General features: G+C 33.1%; 1 protein-coding gene across 1 annotated transcript in view; it reads left to right on the top strand.

Annotated features, from left to right (window-relative positions):
- VPS13A (vacuolar protein sorting 13 homolog A) overlaps positions 1-12,124 on the top strand; it is a 257,020-nt gene that overhangs the window by 209,260 nt on the left and 35,636 nt on the right. The window contains exons 59-60 of the mRNA XM_051966655.1: positions 1,454-1,559; positions 10,721-10,834. Of these exons, the coding sequence (XP_051822615.1) occupies positions 1,454-1,559; positions 10,721-10,834 (220 nt within the window). The remainder of the gene's footprint in view (positions 1-1,453; positions 1,560-10,720; positions 10,835-12,124) is intronic.

The following is a 12,124-nucleotide window of genomic DNA, read 5'->3' as shown; positions in this document are numbered from 1 at the left end:
ACAAGAAACTGAGTTAGAAGGATACTACCTTAAGCAGAGGATAAGGTTGTCCTTCCAACTCTTGCCCAGATAAGACGTCCACCTGTGTCAGTTCAGGAAGTCATCCCTCTGAGTAACTTATTGCATTTCTCTGGAATTATGATCAGGCAATCAAGTTCAAAACTGAAAATACCAGTTACAGTCCCAAGAAATTTTATTTCTAATAGCAAATTCTACTAATCGCAGCTTAGGGCTAGATATGTTATTTTAAAAAGTTTACACACATAAGAGATTTTTTTTAAACATGTTTTATATATTTAAATTTATCCTGGTGCGAAGGATCAATCATAAAACCAACTTACAGATTTTTTAGTAAACACCTTCCTTATTTAGAAACTATATAGCCTAAATAGGCTCATTTCTCAGGGCTGATGACCTTGTTTATTATCCCAATCGCATTAAAAAAAACTGGCAGCCTTACAAATTGAGGAGTTGACAGAGACCTCAAGGAAGGGGCTGAGCTTTCTGTTGCTCATCCCAACTATTATTAGTGTTGTTATGGGCTGGGCCATTTGATACTCCCCCTACTCTGTGAAGGGTAGAAATCTCATACTTGGAGGTGAACTGATAAGACTTTCATCTCATCCTTCTTGTTCCATACACAGTAATTACTAATTTTAGTTTAACATGATGACATTAACTCCAAATAACTTAGTTAACAATTTTAGAATTTTCCTAACTAATAACTAGAAACAGTCTTAGCTGTAATTTCTATTCCCTTAAAGAATTTTCCCTTTTGTTTTAGGGAGAAAATAAGACAATATTAAAATTGAGATAGAACAGATTTTAAAATTGAATTAACTTTAGATAATGAGATTCCCTAAATTCTGATTAAATGTTCTAGACAAACTAAATTCCCATTTGGTTATTTTCTAATTCACGCAAATCATTTCTCTTTTGTGAGCCAAGAAAAGCATTAAAATACCAGGGTTCTTGAAAGTCCAACTCTAGATAACTCAACAGCAGACTGTTTGTTGCCACTCTTTAAAGTAGTAGCAAACTGCTTTTACTGTTTTCCTAGAGTTCCCAAACTCTTAAATCTTCTGGTAACACTATTAATGTAAATATATTGCAATTTACATATCCCTTTAGTGGGCTTTAATTAGAGCTCCTTTAAAATTACTTTTATTATCATATCTCAAATAACAGATTTCCAGATTATACACACATAGACACATCATTTATCTCAACATTGATATTGTATGTTGGTCACATCTAAAGACTCATAAAGTTATCAAATATGAAGCAATTATATCCAATAAAGCAGTTAACAGTCATATAGGATGTTTTTTGCTAAACAATTTGTTATTTATTGAATTTGTGGTTAATTTGTTGTGTGCTTCTTTGGTTTAGAAGTGCTGTTCTTGATGCACTAAATTGCTGTTCATTAAAAACTATCTGCTTTTTCATATAGGTATTTTAAAGTGTTGATACAAGAAATGGACCTCAGGTTAGATCTTGGGTTTCTTTATGCTCTGGCAGAACTCATGGCAGAAGCTGAGGTGACTGAAAAACTTGAGGTATGAAAAATGGTTATTTAGATTGAGGAATTAAAAAGAAAAGTAATTAAATACCTCATTCAGGCTAAATCTTTTTTTTTTTTCTTAAAGTTCTACAATCACAATGTATACCTTGGTAGGAATTACATTTTCTTCTTATTTTAACTAATGAAATGACAGAAATAACCTCAGTATCATTTTACTTAATTAGCAAATGAACAGTAGCATTTCAAACCCAGAAAGGAGAACAGTAATATGCTCAATTTTTCCTTGATCCTTTTGGATATTTTTATGTTTGTGTTCCCAGATTTTGGGAGTTTGGAAATTTTTTCTAGGATAGTTCCTGGGGTATTCGAGATGGAAAGAATTAAAAAGACATAACATTTTTTTTTTGGGGGGGGGGGATAACAGTAACTGATATTGAATAGTGCTTTAATATTTGCAAAACACTTTTCATATATTATCTTACAAACATCAATTTAATTTTCGGTAATCTGACTCTTCTTACTATAATTCAAGCAACACATGCCTTTATTTTGTCTTTTGTTTGTTTTTCTTTTTTTTTTATTATTATAATTTTTTTATTGACAGAATATATGCATGGGTATTTTTTTACAGCGTTATCACTTGCATTCATTTTTGTTCTGACTTTTCCCTTCCCTCCCTTTATCCTCCTCTCTCCCCTCTCGCCATGGCAGGCAGTCTTATACATGTTAAATATGTTATAGTATATCCTAGATATAATATATGTGTGCAGAACCATACAGTTCTCTTGTTGCACAAGAAGAATTAAATTCAGAAGGTACAAATAACCTAGGAAGAAAACAAAAATGAACACAGTTCACACTCATTTCCCAGTGTTCCTTCTCTGGGTGTAGTTGATTCTGTCCATCATTGATCAGTTGGAACTGAGTTAGATCTTCTCTTTGTCAAAGATATCTACTTCCATCAGACTACATCCTCATATAGTATTGTTGTTGAAGTATATAATAATCTCCTAGGTCTGCTCATTTCACTCAGCATCAGTTCATGTAAGTCTCTCCAAGCCTCTCTGTATTCATCCTGCTGGTCATTTCTTACAGAACAATAATATTCCATAACATTCATATACCACAATTTGCCCAACTATTTTCCAATTAATCAGCTTCCATTCATTTTCCAGTTTCTAGCCACACATGCCTTTATTTTGAAGAATGATTACCTATATAGCATCCATAGAAAACATTTTGTTACAGAATATTATTAAAGAGAAATTTTTGTACTCATATCAACAGAGCACTGTAATCATGTTTAGAGGGACACTTCTTAAGAAAAGCTTGCTTTTGTGGGTTTTTTTCTTTGCTGTTAGGTGAGGTAATGATGGTAATTTAATTAATTGTACAGAAATCCTACTCTATATATCATCATGTCATGAGGTGTGATCTTAGGTTTCTCAGAGGTTTTCTCATTGGATCACAGGCACCAATCTGTACTAAAATGGGAAAGGCTCGAAGTACAGTTCTAATGAAACTAATTCTACTTTCTGAAGCTCCTATGTAATTAATACAGAATGGTCTATACATAGGACATCAGTAATAATTTTTTTTTGGCCTCTCTTGCTCTTGAAACTGCTAAGACTACAAAATAGGACTTCATTCAGTTTTGCTCCCTTCTACCTTTATGGGGATTGTGGAGTATTGATATAAAAGGGAGAAAGGATACACCAATTCTTGAAAATTTAGATCATCTACGGTACTTAAAAATGGGTGCATGATTTAGACATAAACTATGACATCACAAGTAAATTGGAAGACCAAGGGATAATCAGATTTATAGGCAAGGGAAGAATTCATGACCAAATAAAAGATACAGAGCATTATGAAATTCAAGACACATAATTTTGATTATGTTAAATTAAAAAAAAAACTTATACAATCAAAAGTAACGCAGCTAAGATTAGAAGGAAAGCAGAATGCTGGGAAGCAATCTTTACTGAAACTGTCTTGATAACTAAGAACTGAATCACATTTTCAGAATACAGGCCATTTCCCAACTGATAAATATTAAAAAAAAAAAAAAAAGTGGACAGATAGTTTTCAGTTGAAGAAAACAAAGTTGTCTATAGGCACATGAAAAAGTGCTCGAAATCATTTAATTTAAAGAAATGCACAATAAAACTATTGTGAGATATCCTTTCATACTACTTTGGTCAACATGGCAAAAGAAGACTGATTAATATTGGAGAGGATGTGGAAAAATAGGGACATTAATGCAATATTGGTGGAGCTGCTCTAATCATTCTGGGGAATGATTTGGAACTATGCCCAAAGGGCAACCAGATTGTACATACTCTTTGACCCAGCAAAAGAACTATTAGATGTGTGTCCCAAAGAAATCACGAAAAAAGAAAAAGGACCTACACGTGCAAAAATATTTATTTTAGCCTTTTTAGTGATTGCAAAATATTGGAAATTGAGGGGATGCCCATCAATTGGGGATTGTTTGAACAAGGAGTCATATATGAATGTAGTGGAATACTATTGTGTAGTAAGAAAGGATGAACAGGCAGATTTTAGAAAAATCTGGAAAGACCTTTATGAACTTATTCAAAGTGAAATGAGCATTCTCCAATTGATAAATGGTCAAAGGATATGAACAGATAATTTTCAGAGGATGAAATTGAAACTATTACCACTCACATGAAAGAGTGTTCCAAATCATTATTGATCAGAGAAATGCAAATTAAGACAACTCTGAGATACCACTACACACCTGTCAGAATGGCTAAGATGACAGGAAAAAATAATGATGAATGTTGGAGGGGATGCGGGAAAACTGGGACACTGATGCATTGTTGGTGGAGTTGTGAATGAATCCAACCATTCTGGAGAGCAATCTGTAATTATGCCCAAAAAGTTATCAAATTGTGCATACCCTTTGATCCAGCAGTGTTTCTATTGGGCTTATATCCCAAAGAAATACTAAAGAAGGGAAAGGGACCTGTATGTGCCAAAATGTTTGTAGCAGCCCTGTTTGTAGTGGCTAGAAACTGGAAAATGAATGGATGCTCATCAATTGGAGAATGGCTGGGTAAATTGTGGTATATGAATGTTATGGAATATTATTGTTCTGTAAGAAATGACCAGCAGGATGAATACAGAGAGGACTGGCGAGACTTACATGAACTGATGCTAAGTGAAATGAGCAGAACCAGGAGATCATTATACACTTCAACAACGATATTGTATGAGGACATATTTTGATGGAAGTGGATTTCTTTGACAAAGAGACCTAACTGAGTTTCAATTGATAAATGATGGACAGAAGCAGCTACACCCAAAGAAAGAACACTGGGAACCGAATGTGAACTATCTGCATTTTTGTTTTTCTTCCCGGGTTATTTATACCTTCTGAATCCAATTCTCCCTGTGCAACAAGAGAACTGTTCAGTTCTGCAAACATATATTGTATCTAGGATATACTGCAACATATCCAACACATATAGGACTGCTTGCCATCTAGGGGAGGGGGTGGAGGGAGGGAGGGGAAAAATCGGAACAGAAACGAGTGCAAGGGATAATGTTGTAAAAAAATTACCCTGGCATGGATTCTGTCGATATAAAGTAATTATTAAATAAAAATTAAAAAAAAAAAAAAAAAAAAAAAAAAGGAAAAGAAAAAAAGAAAAAAAAAAAGTGAAACGAGCAGAATCAGGAAATCATTATATTAGTATCAGAAACATTGTGTGATAGTTAACTATGAATGACTCAGCTCTTTTTAATGGTACAGTGATCCAAGACAAGTATAAAGGATTTAAGGAAAATGCAATCCATAACCAGATGAAGAAATGATAGTCTCTGCAAAAAAGAGAAAAGAGAGGCCTTTTTTTTGGGGGGGGGGGGAGTGGGGAGGAGGTCGTAGAGGGTTAGCTACTTGTAAAGATTATTTGTCCTGGCTTAGGAGAGGAGGATGAAGTTCAACCTCCTAGGGACAACTGGTATCTGTGGGATTTGAAGATGGGATCACAAGAGTACCTTCTAAAGCAAATGGAACAAGAGAGATAACTAGGAGGAAGGGATAAGTCAGTGTTGAACAGTATAATTAGGGACATGGCAGGATATGTCCTGCTATGGGAAAATATCCTCTCTTTCATCTGAAAAAAATTATATTTTTCTGGGAGTGAGTTAGAATGGAAAGGGGGAATCTGTGAGGCAGTCTGTATGTCAGTAGGTGAAACTACTTAGATGCAAGAATTTAGAATGGATCCTTTGAGTGTTTTGACTTGAGAAGGGATGCATGTAATAGATAGGTACTCAGCAAGTATAGGGTCATGAAAGAAAGTCTAGAGGAGACTAGAAAAGACCTAGTAAGAGAAATACTTTGGGGAAAGAGTATGAAAAGAAATTAAATTCTAAAAAGCTAATACCTAGTACAAATCAAAGGGGAGAAGAAGAATATATAATATATTGAAAGGAATAAAAGGGGCAAGAATTAAATAATCAGATAAAAGAAAAAGAAAATCTAATAATCAGAACTCTAAACAGAAAGGGGTAACAAGTAGAAGGGGGATCTAGAAGAAAAGAGAATGAGTGGGGGAAAAAAGACATGGAGGAAAAATCATAACTTGGGAGATAAATAAATTCAGAGACAAACTGAGAAAAATACAAACAAACCTAGCTCCCATTAAGTTGCAAAGTGAATGAATTAAATCAATACAATGAAAATGAGCGATAGATTGAATAGGAAAACAAAAGCTAATCTAATTCTTAAAAGAGATACTTAAAAACAAAAAAAATATACAAAATTAAACTGATGAACTGGAAAAAATGGACTATGCATCAAGTGAATCCAAAAAAGTAGCAATTGTAACCATGTTGTCTGATAAAACAAAAATAAACATTCAAAAGTAAAAAAGAAATAAAGAAGGAAACTATATTATGCTTAAAGGAACGTTAGAGAAAAAAGTATTAATAACAAACCTATACTCTCTGAGTAACTTAACATTCAGGTACATAAAGGAAACATTAACTGAGTTAAAAGAAGTCTTAGACAGTAACACAATAGTGACAGGAGACTTCTATGCCTCTTTCAACTTTGGTTAAGTCTAATAGGAAGATAAAAGGGAAAATATGGAAATGAAAAAAATGCAGGAGAAACGAGTTAAAAGACTTAAAAAGTCTTCTAAACAGTATTGCAAAATGGAGCAGTGTCCTCTCTGTCACCTGTAAGAATTGGAATACCTCAACACTATATATGGAAAATAAAAAAAAACTTGACTGTGTATTAAGGCACAGAGATTTTGTAAGCAAATGTAAAAACAACATAACCCCCTTCCCCAACAAAGTCAAAAATAGTAATTCACATTTTTACATTCCACAATGCAATTAAAAAAAAAAATTGGTTCAGGGATTTCACACAAAAGATAAAGATCTAAATGGAGACTAAATGATTAAACCTCAAAAGTGAGAGGGTCAAAGGACAAATCATAAAAACAAATTATTATAATCATAAGATAATAATATAAAACAAAATTGCATTGCTAAAACAACATAGAAATTCTGGTATGCGTGTGAAGCAATTTTCAGAGGAAAAATCATATCTGTACAAACTTATATTAACAAAATGAAAAAGAGAAGATAAATAAACTGAATATGCATTTACAAAATTATGAAGTCAGCAAATAAAGACACCTAAAATAAGTAGGAGAGGTGGTAAAGGAAGGGGAGGGAGCTCTTGTTGCAAAGCTTCAGGTTTTTTAAAAAAAAATCTTTAATAATATTATTTCTTGATGATTATATAACAGTAATATTAATAATTGCTGATATATAGCACCTTGAGATTTGTGAGTATTTTATATACTTTGTCTCATTATTAGTATTCATTCCAAAGTGATGCATGGAAGCATATATCATATACTCTTTTCCCTATCCCCCACTGACTTTCCACTTTCTCCATAATATCTGTATCTGTTAATTGATAGACTATATTAGACCTAAATGAGTAAGATTGCCCTGTATAACATTCCATTTTTGATAATATGATACTTTATGGCATAAAAACATTGTCCAGCTGATGTTTCCCACTTAATTGAAATAGAATGCAGGATAAAGGATGTCACTTATGTAATGAATGTGTCCCAAGAGACATACTGAATATTCATTTTAAGAGGTAAACTCACAGAGAGTCACACTGTGATTCCTGTGTATGAGATGACTTCCAGTATCTGGTTTGGAAGAACCAACATTGCTTATAAGTAGTTTCACATTCATTCTTGTCATCTCTCTCACTTGTTTGCCTTGAGAGTATAATAACGCCTCAGGGTTTTTTTGATGAAATACGAAATGAAGTCCTCGTCTGAGAGGATGAAATAATAACATGCTGTAGAAAACGGAGGAATGAAATCAAAAGACAAAGAAGTTTTTGCTAAATGGCTGGATAAATTCCCGATTCTTCTTGGAGAAATTAGTAAAGAAATTGAAAGAGTTTAACTACAAGTCCCAAGTAAAAAGGAATCTCATTCCAGGGAATACTTGGTTACCTCACCTTGTATTACTTACAATGCTTATTTTAGAACATAAAGTAAAAGAATTGAAAAGTTCATCAGATTATCCAAACTAATTAAACATATCCCTGTAGAGCAAAAGTTAGCCTAAGAAAACATCATTAAAATTTTGATGGAAGATATGATTTGAGATAAAAATATACTCAGCAGATTAATGCCTGTGTTTCATGAATATTTTCTTCATGAAGACAAATTTGTGTGTTAGAATGTGATTTTAGTACCAAGCAACATGATAAATTGAAATTTAAGTTTCTTGTGATGGAATAAAGTATTTGTAGACTTAGTGAGTCATTTTGGAATTAGCTGTTTATGTAGAAGGGATAGATCTGTTAGAAATAAAAATTAAACCAGAAAGCATAAAGGTGAGAATACAGTATGCTCTACTACTTTTTGAATCAACGGGTCAACACTTAAAACTGGCATTTGAGCCAATTAAGAGACCTGAATCTCTTTCATAATTATTTATAAATGTACTAGATATAAAAGTCTCCAAAACAAGAATGTTAGAAGCTCAGCCAGTCTTACTCAGCATATACTCAGTCTCCTTATATCATTACTAATTTATGGTACTAACATATTGACAATATGTTGTTAAAATAAATCAACAGTTTTACTTACCTTTTATGATTCAGGCATTATTTGATATTGGGGATACAAAGGCAAACCCAAACACTTTCTGCCCTCAAGTCATATATGTTTTATTGAAAGAAAAAAATAAACTGTAGAAAAAGAGAATGCTGGGCAGTATCACCTCACAAATTATCAAAAAGCTAAGAAGGAAAAATACAAGCCTGAAGACCTTAACTGTGAGATTTAGTTAAGTCAGTTCCTCCCAAGAGCATTTATTGACCAAAGAAAGAAGATTACAAACATAAAAAATATACACACATACAAATTTCATGGATAACTACTGAAATCAGCACATTTGAATTCTATATCTCAAGTGTCTGGGATATTCTACAAGGGAAAGTAGCTGTACTCCCCTAAAAATGATAAAGCAACTACATCTGAAGAGATATAAAGACATCTGTGTTGGAGACCACAGAAATTTTATATACATCAGTATGTCTTGAAAAAGGAAACTTGCTTCAAGTTAACATAGAACAAGGGTGAGAAGTGTTTAGGCCTCATGCCTACAAAAGCATTTGGTCTGGCCTTACCAAGGCAATCCCTGGCAATGATGAGCTGAAAGCCAAGTACAGCAACCTCCCCCTGTTTGAGTTCATAAACTGATGCTTTTGTAGAACCCTTGAATGATAGTATAAATATTCAAATGGGTCCCGCCATAGAAGATATCAATAGCTACTAATCCTTAGTGTCATCTTGGTATAATTTCCTTATGAGACTGCTCTATTCAGTGTATAAAAGATAGTCTTCATGAAATTGAGACTACAACATATTCGAGATTGATGAGGGTTCTATATAAATTTTTGTTTTTATGATCATATAAGAGAAAGTACCCCTTTGGAGTTAGAAGACCTGAATTTTATTCTATGGTTTCTGAGACTGACTGAAAGTACTTAGATTGACAAATAACAGGACCTCTTTGTGCCTCCCTTGCCTCATTTGCAAAATGTGGATGAGGAAAGAGATTTTTCCTACCTACTTCAAAGAGTTCCATTTAGTAAACTTTTATTAAGTATCTCCTCTATGCTAGACACTGTGCTAAATACTAGGGATATAAAAAAGGGTTAAAAGACAGGCTTTGCCCTCAAGAAATTTACAGTTTAATAGGTGAGACAACATGTAAACAAATATGTACAAAAGTAGCTATAAAGAGGATAAATAGGATATAATGCAGAGGGGACACTGGAATTAAGTATTGTGGAGGGGCAGCCAGATAGCACAGTGGATAAAAACCCCAGCCCTGAAGTCGGGAGGACCTGAGTTCAAATGTGATCTCAGATACATTTCCTGGCTGTGTGACCCTGGGCAAGTCACTTAACCTCAATTGCTTCAGGAAAAAAAAAAAAAAGTGTTGTGGAAGGCTTCCTGTAGGAAGTAGGATTTTAATTTGGGATTTAAAGGAAGTTAGGTAAGTCAGTGGGAGTAGCATTTGTTTGAAATTTTGTGATTTGTTATACTTTCTATGAGTTTGTGTTTGAGGTATGAACAGTTATTTTTAAAAAGATGATTTTATTCATTATACCACTGAGTTTTGTCATCAAGGAACAAATAAAATGGAGAAGTATTCTGTGTTTGACAAAGTCATAGTTTTTCCTACATGTGTAGGTTTACTTATACCCATGTTGCTGATTGGCTATATGTCTTAGGAAAACCATTCTTAAATGGTCTCTTTGTGTTATGACATATCCATTTTCCATGGCTGATTCATGGGGTTATTTTAGAAATAAAAATGAGACATTGATCATGAAAAGCTTTTAAGATTAAAAGCTTATAGATTTAAGAGGTTAGGCATCATTTATCTCTAACTTTCTGTAGTTTTTTTCTAATATATATGCATGTGTGTTCATGTATCTACACATAAATCAATATATGTGACTGCTTAATCATTATATATAATATATACAAATGCAAAAATATATAACATTTCATAAGATTTTTCACTTTTCAAATTAGTAGTGTTTTTATAATCTTTGCTTCAAGGATTTCAAATATTTTTAATTTCTGTCTGTTTTAGGTTGAATTTTTCCATAAGGATATTGAGTATTTTGAACAAGGATTTAAGACAGACTCATTAACAGATATATCACAAGTCAGCCTTTATGAGTATTTTCATATTTCTCCTATCAAGGTATGTTGAAACTCATGTTCCTGAAAAAGTCTCTTCCTATAATTATTATTATTGTTGATGAGGTCATTTAGTTTTTGAATGAAGATTGCTAATAAAGGAATAGCCTTCCAATGCAATTTATTCCACTTTTAGATAAGGAATTCAGAGTTGGGGTTTTTTAATGGCAAGACTATGTTCACCATTATGCAACTTCCAGTGATTATTACATTTTTGCCTTCTGAGACCTAGCAGAAAAAGTTTAAACCTTAACACCACGGCTACTCTGTAGTTTGAAAATACTTATTTACCTTTCCCTCCCTAAGTTTCCTTTTTTCTAAATTAAGTATTCTCAGTTTTTTTTTTTTTTTAATTTCTTAAATGATACCATCTGAAGACTCTTCACCATTCTACTTTCCCTTCTCCAGATTCTGTCCAATCTATCCTTAAATGCCTTTCTGTTTCCTAAAATATGTTGCCCAGAATTGAATATATTATTAGATATGATTTAGTTCTTGACCTTATTTTGGGGGCTTGCATATTACGCTGTTGCTTATATTGAGTTTATATTGACCTGAAATGTAAATTCTTTTTTTTTTTTTTTTTTTTGAAATCAGTATTCTATACATAGCTAAAAGATATTTTTTTGAAAAGAAGTAGCTTGGTGGCATCATGGAGAGGATGGTGGACTTGCAGTCAAGAAATCATGATTCAGATTTTACCTCAAGATAGTTATTAGTTGTGAGGAAGTATGCATAACCTCTCTGTGTTACTTTCCTCGTTTGAAAAATTTTGATAGCAGGGGCATCCATTTTAAAATATTGTGAGGACTAAGTAAAGTGCAACATAAGGTATTTTGTAAACTTATCATTAACATAAAAGCCAAAAGCCTGTTTGAAAAACTTGTGGTTAACCTAATTTTCTAATATCAACATATTTTCAGTGATCTAATCCATAGTTGTGCTACATTTGTGCTACATTTACTTTTCCTTCAGCTTCTTTACAATTAACCTGTAATATCCCTGCTAGCTTTCTGGAGAGTCTCAGGTCTTTAATTGATCTTTAATTGGAGAAGTGATGAAGGCAGGAGAGCCACCACGAGGCTGGTCAAAGATGGAGTCCTGAATCTTGTCTGTGTCTGTGTCTGAGACCCCCAGTTCTCTCAAACCTTAAATACCTCAGTATGATTACATTACCAGTACATTGAGCATGTGCCAACTGTTAGGAGAGCCATTTCATCACAATATCACACTAAGTATGTGCTTAACTAGAGTGATTACATCATTATATCACACTAAGTACATGCTTAAATAG

Source organism: Antechinus flavipes, chromosome 1 (genome assembly GCF_016432865.1).
Source record: "Antechinus flavipes isolate AdamAnt ecotype Samford, QLD, Australia chromosome 1, AdamAnt_v2, whole genome shotgun sequence".
NCBI classification, from domain to species: Eukaryota; Metazoa; Chordata; class Mammalia; order Dasyuromorphia; family Dasyuridae; genus Antechinus; species Antechinus flavipes.
The sequence above is the reverse complement of the archived record's forward strand: the minus strand, read 5'-3'. Positions and strand labels throughout refer to the sequence as shown.